At 32.8% G+C, this 16590-nt stretch overlaps 1 protein-coding gene across 1 annotated transcript in view; it reads right to left on the minus strand.

Moving 5' to 3' along the window:
• Positions 1 to 2569: 2569 nt before the first annotated feature.
• The window catches only part of LOC308639359 (fibronectin type III domain containing protein 3C1-like), a 35613-nt gene continuing 21592 nt past the window's right edge, over positions 2570 to 16590 (minus strand). Inside the window, exons 10-27 of the mRNA XM_081277628.1 lie at positions 15429 to 15488; positions 14938 to 15076; positions 14384 to 14437; positions 14154 to 14275; positions 13894 to 14068; positions 13080 to 13166; positions 12496 to 12634; positions 11806 to 11874; positions 11272 to 11390; positions 11052 to 11157; positions 10526 to 10632; positions 10213 to 10326; positions 9111 to 9260; positions 6025 to 6299; positions 5467 to 5679; positions 4881 to 5047; positions 3600 to 3721; positions 2570 to 3114 (exon numbers count right to left, since the gene is read on the minus strand). Of these exons, the coding sequence (XP_081133754.1) occupies positions 2776 to 3114; positions 3600 to 3721; positions 4881 to 5047; positions 5467 to 5679; positions 6025 to 6299; positions 9111 to 9260; positions 10213 to 10326; positions 10526 to 10632; positions 11052 to 11157; positions 11272 to 11390; positions 11806 to 11874; positions 12496 to 12634; positions 13080 to 13166; positions 13894 to 14068; positions 14154 to 14275; positions 14384 to 14437; positions 14938 to 15076; positions 15429 to 15488 (2557 nt within the window). The 3' untranslated portion in view covers positions 2570 to 2775. The remainder of the gene's footprint in view (positions 3115 to 3599; positions 3722 to 4880; positions 5048 to 5466; positions 5680 to 6024; positions 6300 to 9110; positions 9261 to 10212; positions 10327 to 10525; positions 10633 to 11051; positions 11158 to 11271; positions 11391 to 11805; positions 11875 to 12495; positions 12635 to 13079; positions 13167 to 13893; positions 14069 to 14153; positions 14276 to 14383; positions 14438 to 14937; positions 15077 to 15428; positions 15489 to 16590) is intronic.

Consider the following 16590-nt stretch of genomic DNA (forward strand, 5'->3'; position numbering starts at 1 on the left):
ACTTAATTCCCTTTCCCTCTCCCAAGTGGGAGATGTCCCTCTTTTTTGCTACTTGGAAGTTGGGGAGGAGTGACACAGGCAACTCTTTCCTCCCTGCCTTCATCATTGCTTCTTTTCTGATTATGCTAATACCAGGCACCGTGGTATCTCACCTGGCTTCTTTAGCTTTTGTGAAAATGGATTGATGCATTAATCACTGAAAATTGGTGTTTCTTTAGGGAGGTGATTGCTGGAACATCTTACTCAGCTGCCATCTTGCTCCCAGTATGTTAATTAAATTTTTTATCTTAGCATTTCATTTTGAATAATTTCTGTTGCTATGATTTGGGGCTTAGTAATCTTTTCTCAATTTTATTTTTAAATTTTTGATAACATATAATAATCAAATTCAGCTATTGCAGGATTCTACCTGGCTCTGAGCCTCACCATGGAGGGACCAACCCAACTCTCCTGTGCAGTGACTTGGTGCCCACCTCCCTTTTCTTCCTCCAAGTTTGTGAAATATCACTGTGATATTTCAACACATGTGTAAAGCATGCAGTTATCAAATCATCTCCTTATCATTTCCTTATGTATGGAGCCTTTTGAGCTCCTCTCCTCGTTTTTCAAGCAAAATATAACAGGTTATTATAAGCTACAGTCATACCACTATGCTGTGGAACACTAGAGCTTATTCCTTCTATTTGTGTGTTGGTACCAATTATTCAACCACTCTTTATCTTCCCTCCTTTCAAACCTTTACAACCTGTGGTAGTCACAATTTTACATTCTGATTGGCTTTTTAGCTCTCACGCATTAAAGAGAGAACATGCAGTAGCTTTTTGTTATTTTGGCTTATTTAATTTAAAATAATATCATTCAGTCCCATTATCAACTTTGCTGAAAATGACAGGATTTTATGCTTCTCTATAGCTGAATAATATTTAGTTGTGTATCTATACCATATTTTCTTTATCCATTCTTCCTTCAATGGGCACCTAAGTTAACTCATTATCTTGGCTATTGTGAACAGTGCTACAGTAAGGCTTAATATTATTTTCTTCTGCAATGTCCAATTTATTGCAAGGTCTAAAAACTAGTCTGAGGGTCTGGGGTCGTGGCTCAGTGGTAGTGTGCTTACCTAGAATGTGTGAGGCACTGGGTTCAAGTCTCAGCATCATATACAAATAAATAAAATAAAGGTCCATCAACAACTAAGAATATATTTTAAAAAACTAGTCTGGGAATGAGTGAAATGCAGATAGAAAAGGGTCTGTTGAACTTGTATAGTGGATTAAATAGATACGGACTAACTATTTGGTTAGTGGAAATAAACTACTATCTGACACGTGATGGAACCCATAGTCCTTCTTGGGAAGCAAGCCTGAAACCAATGTCTATCAAAATTTACCAGCACTTTTATCATATTACTTATTCTATAATATCACTTATCAGTACTCAGTGAAAGATAATGACATATAATAAAATTATTAGTGCAAATGAAAGTTGGATGTTTTCCACTTGAATTTCTGATTTTTCTTTTTACAAAGAAAAAACTCTGAAATAGAAGATAATATTTAAACATTTCAATAAGTGTAAAAAATAGTTTCTTGCAAGATTGCCAAAGTAATTCCAGGATGATAGATTGTGAGAACAGAGAACTTATGCTTCATTTTTAACTAGACATGGATGCTACTCCATCTATTGTGAGAAAAAATATTTTAATGTCATGTATTAAAACAATTTTAATGAGTTTGTTTGTAATGTTTAGCAGTTCTGATTAGAAGGCAACCAACACAGGATATATTTTTTTTAAAACTTAGAAAGGTATTAAATGTCTTTCCATTTCTTTATTTCCATTTCCTCTATTTCCCATTATAGCAAAGTGGTATACATTACTATTTCTGCAGTAACAAAGTAATTACCAGGGCACAAACCAATAGCTGAGTACATTACTTTGAAAAAATTACCATGGAGAAGTTTGGTAAATACATTTTATTATTTGATATGAATGTAAGTTGACATGTAGAATTCATTTTTCTCATTTTGTTCTAAATAGAATTTGAAAATGCTGTTTTCTCATAACTCCAAAAAATTTGGAAAATATTCATTTAAAAAATTAAGGCTGGAAATAGTTTCCACAGAGATTCTAGTTTTGCATATCAATGGAAGTGTTTTTGTTTCTAAAATTATGAATTTTAAATACACATATTCCCTAAGGGAAGAAAATCTCATCTAATGTCACAGTGGATTTCTTGAATATTAAAGGCAGTTCTTTTGCTATTAGGTAAAAGTATTTTTTATTTAATTTTATTTTTTTTTATTGTTGGTTGTTCAAAACATTACATAGTTCTTGACATATCATATTTCACACTTTGATTCAAGTGGGTTATGAACTCCCATTTTTACCCCGTATACAGATTGCAGAATCACATCAGTTACACTTCCATTGATTTACATATTGACATACTCATGTCTGTTGTATTCTGCTGCCTTTCCTATCCTCTACTCTCCCCCCTCCCCTTCCCTCTTCTCTCTCTACCCCCTCTACTGTAATTCATTTCTCCCCCTTGTATTATTTTTCCTTTCCCCCTCACTTCCTCTTGTATGTAATTTTGTATAACCCTGAGGGTCTCCTTCCATTTCCATGCAATTTCCCTTCTCTCTCGCTTGTTTTAAAGAATTTCTACCAAATGAGTTTTACTTTTAACTAAGAGCTGAAATATCTAACAATTACTACATTTGATGTAACTTGTTTTAGAACTTCCTTAAGTGGAGAAAAGGCACAAAAATAGACTAATTGATTAGGAAGTGTTGAATTGCAACAGCACACAGAATGGCAACAAGTGCAAATCCTATCACAAGGATCAGAACAAATGTATCGTCACTCATCTCTATTCTGTGCTTTTCATCTTTCTCTTCACTAGGGTTGTTTCCTCCCTTTCCTCCCCCACCTTTACCAGGCCCCTGCTGTTGCTTATGAGTTGAGAAAAGAGTACTGGGACTATATGGTCCCCAGATTTCTTGCATCCCAGCAGAATTTTGATATTGGCGTCCAGCACAGACCCTGAAGCGATAATGTGAATTTGTGACGAAGTTGGAAAAGGAGAATGAAGTGTTCGGTCCTTTGTAAATCTAAAGGAAAAAAAAGTTAAAATGAAAATTATTCATTTATCTATCTAACTGTGTACCTATATTTTTGATAACAGGAAAGATATGAATCTATTCATTTCAAGAACATTTTCACAACAAAATTAAAAATTCACTCTATTTTCTAATGTTTTAAGAGCATTCAGAATTATTTAGGTTGTTTTGTTCAATGTATGAAATAATAAAAATTTATAATTGTTAAAATTAATTGCATTAGTTTGGAATTGAGTCACTGATTGTGGTCAGTGGAATCAAGAAATACCAAATAATTCAATAGTAATTAGCTAATTAAATGATCAAGCTATTTGTCTAAAATAAGCATTATGTACATAACCATTAGGGAGGATGAACTGGGTAGGATTTAGTTACTTCAAGCATCTTTAAAGAATATCATACTCCTTGACAAAAGCGCAATCCTTAACATGATATAAAACTATACATTTTTGAAGAATAAATTTGCAAGAATTTACCAATTCAGTTCCTTTTTCACTGGTCAGCTGAAGACTGTAAACAATGGGATCTCCTTTTATTGGTTCCAAAGATTCCCATTTGATGTCACAAATATTGTTATTCTGGTGATGTAATTTAGGTGCTAAAAAAAGAAAAATTCAATTTATAGGATTCCATTTTTTTCTAGATGATCTTGGATACACTGAAATTTGTCATACAATTCTAAGACCATTAAACGGCAGCCCATATAGACTTAATTAAAAAATACATAGATACATTTATTATTTTAACTATACCACCACTATTTCATCAGGCATCTTAATCACTAATAAAAAAATTAAGAAACTAAAACTATCAATTGATAATGCATACTTTTTAGTTTTTCTATTAAGATGTGTTTACAACTTTTGTTATTTTTGTTTATTCCCTTCTGGTACAATCTCCTGCATTGTATTTCTATTGGACATTTTACATTTGGAAGCATTTTCATATACATTTGAAAGCAACTGTGGGCAGGCTGTTTATTTTACATTATTAATCTTACTTTTTGTGAAAATGAGGCTTAAATATATAGGGATGTTGTTCAGGAAGAGGGGAAGGTATTACTGTGGTCTAAATCATATTTAATTCCAATATGTTCTAGTTATAACACTTTACTATGAAGAAAAATGGTTTAATAATAGTGATAAAACTCATGTGCATGGATTAGAACAACTAAATTTCACAACTGAGAAGGAAAAAAATCCTCAAATCCCAGGATCTACAGACTAAATTAGACTCATTGTTATGTATTTTGTTTTACTGTTCAAATCAGGAGAGTGAATTTAGAGTTTCTGAAATAAACTAAGGTTACAAGGCCTTATTTTTTAGCTCTCAATTGATAAGTCATGTAATTAACCATTTGAGAAAGTAAAAGGTACAACAAGGAACTGATATCATGACAAAACAGAAGGAGCACTATTATGGGAATCAGGAGCCTATAATCCAATCTTGACTCTGCCACAGATCCTGAGTGCCCTTTAGCTAAATTATTTACCATTTGAGGGACTTAGCTTCTTTCTCTTAAAAATAGTAGTGGTGGTAGAGTGGTTGGCTGGATTACATGATTTCTAAGATATTTAAAAATATGGATTTTTGGAGTCTCATTAAATTCTACATTTGTGTTTCAAATCCATAATTAAATACTGGTCTCTTTTGGTATTATATTACTGAATTTAAATAATCAGTGCTACTAAATTTTATATATGAGCTACTGGAACTCAAATTAAGCAACTTTCAGTGTTATGGCAAATAATACTTACCTTTAAGTGTGGGTGGTGGGGCTTTGGTTGTAGTGAAAGTATAGGCGCCAGAAAGTGGTCCCTCACCAGCCTCATTACATGCCTGAATTTTAAATTTGTATTGAGTATATTCACCCAATCTGTGCACTTTGTGAGTTTGACAAGGCCCATGGTAAATGATAGAGAATCTGGGAGGGAATGGAGATGGGGGAAGTGATATTATTAATCACCTATTACATGTACAAGTAACTCTTTATATAAGTAACTTAAAACCTTTTAAAAATCTCAATAAGGCCTAAGGAAAGCAACTTAAAACCAGAAAGATGAAATACAATGGGGAAAAAAAGCAGATCATAAATATAATGACAAGGTTTTGGTTTTCTTTCTTTCCATACCTTCTATTCCCTGGTATTTAAAGTATGTTAGGTAAATGGAAAAGTGCTTTGGAAGAGGCAAAAATAGAGAGCTGAACTAGGAGAAAAAAATTTATGGTAATGGGTTGCTTTTACATCTAATTAGTTCATTGCAACCACTATGGATTATAGGATTAAGATAATAAAAATTTAAACCATTTTTATTACAATATATGTATAGAAAAATAGTTTACCTGCCAGAATGATCTGCCATTAACAAGTTATAGCTTATAAGGTTGGAAAGTAGTCTTTTGTTTGAAGTGTTACCCCATTTCAGTTTGAGGCTCTGATGTCCATAGACCACACAATCAAGATGTGGAGGCTCAGGTGGTAGTGGCTTGGTTTTGGTTCTTATTGATTGGCTAAAAGGACTTAGTCCATAATGATTGATAGCTTGAATTCTGATTCTAGTGTTAAGAGAAAAAATTAAGATATTTTCACTTATATTTAGTAAAGAAAATAATTTTCTACATATATGCTAAATCCCTAGTAACCCTATATAAGATATTGACCATGATATTACACTATCAGAGACAAGTTTTCAAATCAAAACTCTTAAATTTGCATAATCACTACTGAAAATTATTGATGAGAAAGAAACTGGCTCTTAATAAAGCCAAATTTCTCCGATGTAGCAGAATACTTTTCAAAAAAAAATCTTATGTAGATTAAATAAAATATACAAAATATAGATACACTCAAAATTCTCAAAGCTCTTTCCATTCACTCAAAGTAAGATATAAATGACTTACTTATATGTGGTGTCAGGCTGTAGATTTTTTAGAAGACACTCTGTTACTCTACCAACATTCAAGATTTTTCTGTCTCCATATTCAATATTATATCCAGTGATAGGAGAGCCATGGCAATCTGGTTCCTCCCATTTAATAGCAAGGCAGGATGATGCCAATTTGGCAGGAACTTTGTTTTCAACTTCATGTAACATTGGCACTACTGCTGGCACAGTTGCTGGTGTGGTTACTACGCCAGTTCCTCCAAACATTCCAACTCCGACTATATTTACAGCCTGAAAATGTATATGCTTCGTTAGAGATTCATTATTACTTCGTTTTGTGCATAAACCATGTTGTTACATAATGAAATAAATTTCCATAAACTCAGATGCAAACAATATGTTTCTAAGTTGCTGAAATATGTAAAGGAACTTTTAAGTTGCATAATCAGGAAGGCAAAGAGTGTATATAAGGGAAGATAAATGAAGAGTGTTAATATGGACACTTCAGAAAAAAAAAGTGCTAAAATGGAACCACCATACCAAACCTTTTTTTCCCTTTTGTTCCTGTTGTACTTTCTATTTTTGTTGGTGGTAGCTAGACATTCATATCCATTCAACAAATTTCATGGATTTTTGTAAAATCTTTTTATTTTGAGATCATTATAAACACACATATACCCTTTACCTACTTTCCTCCAAACATAATATTTTGCTTATTTGTAGTATGATGTTACAACCAGGTAATTTTTAATTTTGTAAGAAATTGCCATACTCTTTCTAGAGGGGCTGTAATTACCATCAGAAATATATGAGCGATCCAGTTTCTTTGTTCCTTGACAGTATTTGGTGTTATGACTGTGCCTTAGTTTAGCTGTTTTTTTTTTTTTTTTGGTGAGGGGAGGTTACCAGGGATTGAACCCAGGTGTGCTTAACCACTGAGCCACATCCCCAGCCATATTTATACATACACATATAGTTTGTTTTATTTTTTTAGACAGGGTCTTGGCTAAGTTACTTAGGGCCTCACTAAGTTACTGAGGCTGGCTTTTGAACTTGTAATCCTCCTGCTTTTTAGCCTCCAAAGCCGCTGGGATTACAGGTATGTGCCACCTCACACCCTGCTTAGTTTAGCCATTCTGATAGGTATGCCAACACATCTCATTGTGCATTTAGTTAATAACTGGACGTCTTTTCATGTACTCATTTGCCATCTGTATATCCTCTTCTATGAATTGTTTGTTCATGTCTTCTGCTCATTTTCTAACTGGGTTCTTTGAATTTTTAACTGTTGAGTTTTTAGAGTCCTTCCTCAACCTCTTTTTACTACTTTTGGTCTCTTACAAGTAAAGGTGCTATGATAATTCATACACAGTGTCTTTGTGTGGACTTAAGTTTTCATTTCTCTGGCATATGTGCCCAAGAGTACCTCATTAATATGTACAGATTTTAAGTTTTTATGTATCAGCTTAAATTTATTAAATTAAAGAGAAAAAAACCAAGAAGTTTGCATAGCAAGCAGGGGGACATGGGTTGATCTGGAGGAGCAATGCTCATGGAAATAAACCATAATCTGGCAAAAAATGGAAATGGGCATTAGACCTAAACAGATATTTTTCAAAAGAAGGCACACAAACAGCTAACATATATATGAAAAATGCTAAACAAAGATAACTAATCAGGGAAATGCAAATCAAAACCACAATGAAATTTCACCTCATCCCACTAAGAATAGCTATTAATTAAAAGACAAAACATAGTGAGTGATGATTAGGATGTAGAGTAAAGCAAACCCTTATGCATTGTTGGTGGGAATTGTTACATTGTTAGTGTAGCCATTGTGGAAAACAATATAGGTTCCTCAAAAAGTTAAAAATTGAATTAACATACAAACAAACAACCCCACTACTATTTATCCAAAGGAAATGAATCAGTATGTCTGCATTCATATTCATTGTAGCACTATTTACAATAGCCAAGAAACGAAAAGAACTTAAGTGTCCATCAAGTAATGACTGGATAAATAAAATGTTGTATATATACACAATGGAATACTATTCAACCATAAAAAGAATGAAATCCTTTCTTTTGCTAAGACATAGATGGAAATGGAGATCATTATGTTAAGTGAAATAAGCCAGGCAGAGTAGGAAAACTACTGCATGATCTCACTCATGTGGAATCTAAAACTGTTGATACCACAGAAATTTAGAGTAGAATGATAGTTACCAGAGGCTGGGGAGAGAAGGAAGGGAAAATGTTGATCAATGGGTAAAATAAATAAATAAATAAAATGACATTCAGTTATGAAAGGCAGTGGGAGATGGAGCTTAGATGCCCAGTATTAGAGTTTCTACGGTATTTGGTCGCCCCACCTTTTTCTTTACAGTGCTGAGAATTGAACTTAGGGCTTTGTGTATGCTAGGCAAGTGCTCTACCACTGAGTTATGTCCCTAGCCTCTCCTAGGATATTTTGATGACTTAAATTTTATAGGGAGAACATATTGGATTACTTTAAATTTGGACTCTCTCCAAACCTTTAAGTAATGTTTGCTATAATTCTTAGTTCCAACTAAGATTTTCAGGAACATATTAATGCAAAAGTGTTAAGAGACAAAACAGGCAGATAGCACAGTATGTATTAATGTAGAAGGTATACTTGGGGGTGGTGATTGAGTTGACTTGCTTGTTCAGAATAAAGATTTTATGCATATTTCCTTAATAATTGTCACTGTGGGTATTTATTAAATATACCAATTAGCAAAACTTTGAATTAGAAATTTTGGTTCATATCTGAATGGGTTGTAGGAATTAGTGTTTGTAATAAGCATTTCAGGTGATTGCTAAGTTCAGGGAAATTTGAGAAATACAAAATTGTAGAGGAAATAATGACAGATCAAGTTGGAATGAAAGGTAGATGCCAGATGGCATGTGAAGGAGAGCTCAGAATGCTGTTGCTGAATATTAAAAATATTCATGATTTGGAAGTCCTTTCCTCATGGACATGCTTCTGGTCTACACTGAAAATGCTATCAGTATTACAAATGTGGACAGTGTAGGTTAATAGCTATTTCCCATTTACATTGGAGGAAGCATCAGGTTTACCTGGACTCTGCAAAAATAAGTAGTTGCAGGGTTGAGACCTTTAACTTCATAACGCAGACAAGGACCAGTGTAAATCAAATGCATTGATTCTTCATTTTGTCCCCACTCTAGTCTATAATCAGTGATTTCAGCACCATTGCTTTCAGGAATCTATAAGATGTAATGAATACAGAAATTGAGTTCTTCTCTAAGTGGTCACTACATTAGATACTGTGGAGAGCTACAACATGACCTTTTCAATGTTAAAATTTAGAATCAGATGCTATGAGATAGACACATGTAGAAACAAACACAGGCAGGACACTGTAATTTACATTAAAGTGCTCAATAAAATTTAAGTAAAAGGATTTGCTAAATCCCACATATTAGGTGAATGCCTTTTCTAAAATTATTTTCAAAAGTGTTATTTTAAAAAAGCAAACATATATTAATGTTGTTTAATTAGTATTGGTTAGTGTTTGATGTAATCAGCTATGTAATTTATTATTAACAGACTAAGCTTTTGTGTCAATGCTAAAAACACTTTACTTAGTCTGGGATAAGGGAAGAAAAATATAAATATGCTATATGGCTAAACAATTAGGGAAATTCTTAAAAAACAGAGATTTATCAATGAAATTCTTTTTAAAATACTATTTTGTAAATTGATTTAAATTTATTATCTCTTGTGTTTAAAAAATTTTTTAGATGTCGATGGATATTTATTTATTTATTTATTTATTTATTTATATGCAGTGCTGAGAATTGAACCCAGTGCCTCACACATGGTAGGAAAGTACTCTACCACTGAGCTACAACCCCAGCCCTCTTGTATTGGTTTCAAAAATTCAATTAACTACCTATTGATGGCTTATTTTAGTTTTCTAAATTTATTATTCTCCTTAAATATAGATCTGTAGAGCAGGGTTATCATTGTTGTAGTCTTCCTAACACCATTGGCATTAGGTCCTAGATGTTTTCTAGAAACCATGGTCCAAGATCTTTAGGACCCTAATTCTAATATCTAATTTCTTACAGATTTCTAGGCTTTCCAAAAACTTTCTAAATGTACTAATGTGCCTTTGTATTAGCAAAAATGAATAAAAATAAATTGATAACATACTCCCCAACTAACAACAACACAGGTTGGGCCCCTGCAGTTTAGCACAGGTGTACCACAATGAGAAGGAGGGCCTGGGACTGGTGCAGTTTCACTCGTCACTGAATGAGATCCAAGCTAAAAACAAAGAAGCAAACACATAAATGCTTTTGCAGGTATGGTCATTCCTCACTTTGAAAAAAAACTACAGTAGAAGCATATGTTTATCCAAAGTGAAATGAAATAAAATGGGCCAACTAAGTAGTACAACTTCCCCAGCCCTATTTGCTACTTTTAACCAAAGAACTGTGGATTCCTCAGGAGTTAATTTACTCACTATGCATCCATCTTCCGAGCCAGGTTGCTCTTTTGTGTCATTTTGGTTACCCTTTGCCTTTTTAACATGTACAAGTGCTTCAGAGTTTCCATTAGCAGAAGGATTGTCTGTACAGTACACAAAATAAATTTGACATTTTAAAAAATAAGATTTTTGTGTGCTGAGGATTGAACCCTGGGCTTTATGTATATGCATAGTATGCACTCGATTACCGAGCTACACTCCCAAACCCTAGAAATAATTTTTAGGGTGTTTCTTTAAAATAATACAAAATGATTTAAGACAGTTCTATTTAAAAATGCTTAAAGTAACAGAAGACTCAAAACATTGATTATGTCAATTAACTTCTTAATTTGATTTACAGACATTAAAAATTTTGGGTTTTCAATATTGAGAAACAATTTGCTAAGCAATATTAGATTTTATATTAAAAACTATTTGTTCTGCTATAATAACATTTAATGTGCAAAAAAATTCAGAATAGGAAATTGAGGTGAATTCATCAAATCAGACAAGGAAGCCTCACCACTTTGAAGGTTCCTTTCTTTGGACTTCGTTTTACCATTTAAGGGTGGGTGACGGCAAGATGCAGGAGAAAGAGTTGGTGTTTGAATGGTCAAAATATCTGAAGGCTAAGAGAAATACAAAATACCTTGTGACTTACTAAATTTAAGATCAATTTTATAAAACATTTAGTAATATATTCATTTCCATCTTAATTTAAAAAATTTCCCCTCTTTCCTCACCTGGCTTTGGCCTACTGAAGAAGTACAAAAGACTCTCAGTTTATATGTAGTACCAGGTTTCAAATTGTCATATAAAAATTCCTTTGTGGGGCCAGTATAGATTGTATTCCAGAGATTTTCTGAAGGTATAAAAGCAAATTTATCCAATTTATTTTTATAGGTCACATAAATTTTATAGGTCCTCATGATACATTATATATATACTCAGTAGTAACTGTTTTGGAAATTAATGATTCAATTCTCTATATAGTTAAATAATTGAATTGCAAGTAGAATTAACCATAAAATCATGAGATGTCAGTAAGTAAACATGATTTGTTATCAAGAAATCCAAGCTCTGGGATTTAGTTAATAGGACTGTACCAATGCTAATTTCCTGATTTTGGTTATTGCAATATGGTTATCTTAAGATAATAATATTAGGAGAAGCCAAGTGAAAAGTTTACATGTGAAATCTCTATACCATTTTTATAACTTCTAGGTAAAGTCTAATATTATTTCAAAATAAAATCTTTAAACATGATGATGTCTTACCATTTGAATTTTCACTAATTTCTAAACTATAGCTTGAAATGTTTGTTCCACCATTATCTTTGGGTGATTCTGGAAGGAGATATAAAATTAACTTGAAAAAGCTTGATAAACTTATAAGTGTTTCACTGGAATTTTATCTCACAAATTAATTTTTTCACAGTGGAAAAAACAAAATTATACTTTTTGAATTAATATACAAATATTAAAAAAGATTATAAACTATAATACAAGTTGCATGCTAAGATATTGGCCATAAAGCATTTAAATAATATTTTAAATGCTAGTTGGAAGAGACTGAAATGTCAAGTATATGTGTCATAAAAATTCATTTCTCTAGTTTTGAGGCAAAAATATTTGTATAAATATAATTTCTTGTCAAGGTGATATTTATCATTGATGTGGCCTTCTGAATGTGGCCTCTTAGATGTAATTTTACTTGGAATAAGCATAATATTTAATAACTCATAAAATTCAAAAATTTGTTCATGTGTGAATTAATGATACAGCAATAGAAATTTCAAAAGAAAACTAGAAACAATATGGTTTACACCTAAGTTCATTATATGGCAGAATATTTCATTTAAAAATGATTTAGACAATATTTTATGAAGTTGAGGGCAATTAAAAGAAGATTTGCTCTGAAAAGTGAAGACAGAAAGAGCAAAATTTAAATACGTTAACATTACTTACCCCATCCGATTTTCACTCTGTGTGCATGGATCTTTCCCCTTATGTGTGGTTTTCTAGGTGGCCCAGGCTTATCTGGACAGGTAATATATTTTACTTCCGCACTGGGGTTACTTCTTCCTTCCATATTGTAGGCAAACATCTATTTGAGTAAAAGAGAATTCCTTGCTTGACCATTGGAAATAAATGTCTAGTTTTGTAGTGTACGGTTTGCAAATAAAAAGCAAGTTATTTGAGTGAGAATTTCTGAGAACTAAATGCTAAATAGTTTCAAAGAAAAAAGACTCATTGTCTCCTTTTTTTTTTTTTTTTTTTTTTTTTTTTTGGTACCAGGGATTGAACTCAGGGGCACTGGACCACTGAGCCACATTCCCAGCCCTATTTTGTATTTTATTTAGAGACAGGGACTCACTGAGTTGCTTAGTGCCTCACCATTGCTGAGGCTGGATTTGAACTGTGATCTTCCTGTCTCAGCCTCTCAAGATTACAGATGTGCACCACAGCACATGGCTAAGTCTCATTATCTCTAGTGAAGAGTATTATTTTATGTTAAAATATGACACAAATATATAATTATATCTACATACCCTAAACTTGTATGTAGTACTTCTCTGAAGATTTCTTATAGTGTATGAGAGGTCTTCTCCATTGTATTTAGGTTTAAAACCTAATGCCTGGAAATGAAAGATGATGAATTTAGGAATCAGGAAGGCCTGGGTTCAAGTTCTAACATTTTATTTTCCAGCTAGATAGTGCTGATCAAGTTCCTTAGTCTTTCTGAACCTTCATATCTCCATATTAAAAGATAGAGATGATTTTTTTTTCTTTGAAGGGCTTCTCCTACTTTTCAGATTTAGTAAGATTATATATGTGAAAGCACTTTGCATACTTCTTGCAATATAAAACTAGCTGCTTTATTTCAACTGTGGTAAAATATTCACAACAATTTATAGCTACTTTTGAAATTGACTAGCCTTGTTGGTATAGATTTGAAAGTTCAGAATGAAATAAAATAATTGCCCACCCACATCAGAAATCTAAGAAGACAAAGAAAGGACATAGCTTGATAGCATTATGTTAATGTGCTGAAAATCTGTGTGACCACTCAAGATCATTCAGAAGAGGCTTAAAGTTGAGGACACTAACACATTTCTTTGTGTCTCTATGTTGTCCTTACAGTGACTGCTACATTTAGCTAATTTGCAGGACTTACATATTTGTTCAGGCTTGCATAATTCTGACTCTGCATTGATCTCATCCAGAGTACAGACTTGGGAATCATATAGTCTCTGATTGAACTGAGTAGATAGTAAGCTAAACAAATTTAAGTATTTTTCACACGAGAAATGCATATAAAATGTAACTAACACTGAGGTCAAAGATTAAAACATGTAAACTTACACATCCAGCTTCTTCCATTTCTAGTACATAAGTAAGACTGTCATTTGGGTTTGAGTTAGCTGGGGGACTCCATTCTAGTGACAAGCTATAGATTCCTGCTTTTTTTAGTTTAGGAGGTGAGGGTGTTGGAGGCATAGTTCCTGATGTATGAAAAACTGCTATTTCACTGAAGACACTGAAAAGTAGATTAAGGAGGATAAATTATTTTCAGGTTTTTATGGAAGGGCAGACTTTTAAATACTGTAAATAATTCAATGTACCTTGTGCCAAAGTTATTTTTGGCAGCTAATCTGAATGAATATTTTGTAGAAGCATTCAGTTTAAGGATCTTGTATTGTTTCATGGTACCCACATAACAACATTTGAAGTCTTCACCTTTACCCTTAATGATAGATACAAAGTATTAGAATATTATAAAATTAAGAACAAAATTCATCATAACATTAGTAATTATTCACAGCCAAATGTTTTTAAAGATAAAATTGTGTACCTCATCCCATTCCAAAAGAAAGCTGTTTATTTTGGAACCATTATCATTTGAAGCCTAGAAATATCGGAAAGATGAAATTATGATCAGCAGTTTTTACATATGTTGCATACATATGTATATACATTTAAAATGACATAAATTACTGTGAATGAATCTTCTTATATTGTTTTTAAAGCAATCCTAATTTTAAAGTTAAAATGCATTTTTTACATTCTATAAGACATGTCTAGATTCTATGCTTTGTTGTGTTTTCCAAATTATATACAAAGAAGAAAATTGATACTTAAGTAAATTGTGAGGTAAATTTATTGGTAACTATAATTGTAAATAACTAAATTTAGGTTGTAGAAATTAGTTCTTCAGCTTCATTAACAAAATTCTTATTGACATTTCTCACTTTACTTGAAACTTGATGCAGATAGAAGAGAAGGATTATCGTATAGAAAAAGTGCTAGGGAAAGAGGTCAGATGAGGCATGCATAAATTCACATTTAAAATTAAAGATATAATAAAAAGAGCATTTTAAAATTGTGTTTTGTAAGTACAATCCTTACTTTCCACTGTAAATTCAGGCTACTCTTGGATCGGTTAATCAGTTTGGGTGCAAGTGGAGGGTCCGGTTCACAGCCTGGTGTTGTGAAGCTAGACACTTCAGACACAGTTCTGTGTCCCGAGCCTCTTATGGTTGTAACTCTAAAAATGTAATGACAATTGTAAAAATTTTCAAATACTTATTCTAACGCATGTATTAAATCACAAACTCGGATTTCCAGACACATTTCTTAACAGCTAATTATAAAAAATTTACTAATAGAACACAGCTGGGTCCTTGCAGATACTAATTCCAAAAGCACTCTCTCATCTGTTTTAAATAAAAAAGTGAACTAATGCTGGATTTTGAGTGGTTATTTTGAAGTTTGAAGGAAAGCCCACTTTGCTGGCAAATAGGTTGGTTGCAGAAATTTTAAGTAGTGAACTGGTTCAAACTGGTAAGTTTGGCTGGCTACAGGCTGTGTGGGTAGATTGTGTAAGATGGAATTCTTACCTTAAAAAATAGGCCATGGATGGCTGTAGATCACGTAGGGTAAATATAACTCCATTACCACTGTAAAAAGAGCGTTTTTAAGTAATGTATCTCACACATATTTTTTAAAAATATATGCTAAGTAGAGCAGTCTTAATCTTATCAATTTAATTGACAATCAAACCACAAATCGCCCTGAAGTTTCTATAAATTTAACCCATTTTAGATGCATCAAAAGGTGGTATCAACTTCTATTCAATTTAGTCCTCGAAATACTAGCCAGAGCAATTAGACAGACAAAAGAAATTAAAGGCATAAAAATAGGAAAAGAAGAACTTAAATTATCACTATATGCGGATGATATGATAATATATCTAACAGACCCAAAAGGGTCTACAAAGAAACTACTAGAGCTAATAAGTTAATTTAGCAAAGTGGCAGGATATAAAATCAACACGCATAAATCAAAGGCATTCCTGTATATCAGCGACAAATCTTCTGAAATGGAAATGAGGACAACCACCCCATTCACAATATCCTCAAAAAAATTAAAATACTTGGGAATCAACCTAACAAAAGAGGTGAAAGATTTATACAATGAAAACTACAGAACCCTAAAGAGAGAAATAGAAGAAGACCTTAGAAGATGGAAAAATATACCCTGTTCATGGATAGGCAGAACTAACATCATCAAAATGGCGATATTACCCAAAGTTCTCTATAGGTTTAATGCAATGCCAATCAAAATCCCAATGGCATTTCTTGTAGAAATAGAGAAAGCAATCATGAAATTCATATGGAAAAACAAAAGACCCAGAATAGCAAAAGCAGGAAGTGTGAATCAGGAGGTATAGCGATACCAGATTTCAAACTGTACTACAGAGCAATAGTGACAAAAACAGCATGGTACTGGTACCAAAACAGGCGGGTGGACCAATGGTACAGAATAGAAGACACAGAGACCAATCCACAAAATTACAACTTTCTTATATTTGTTAAAGGGGCTAAAAGCATGCAATGGAGGAAGGATAGCATCTTCAACAAATGGTGCTGGGAAAACTGGAAATCCATATGCAACAAAATGAAACTGAATCCCTTTCTCTCGCCATGCACAAAAGTTAACTCAAAATGGATCAAAGAGCTTGATATCAAATCAGAGACACAGTGTCTGATAGAAGAAAAA

Source organism: Spermophilus citellus, assembly GCF_964194105.1.
Source record: "Spermophilus citellus genome assembly, chromosome: X".
Classification (NCBI taxonomy): Eukaryota; Metazoa; Chordata; class Mammalia; order Rodentia; family Sciuridae; genus Spermophilus; species Spermophilus citellus.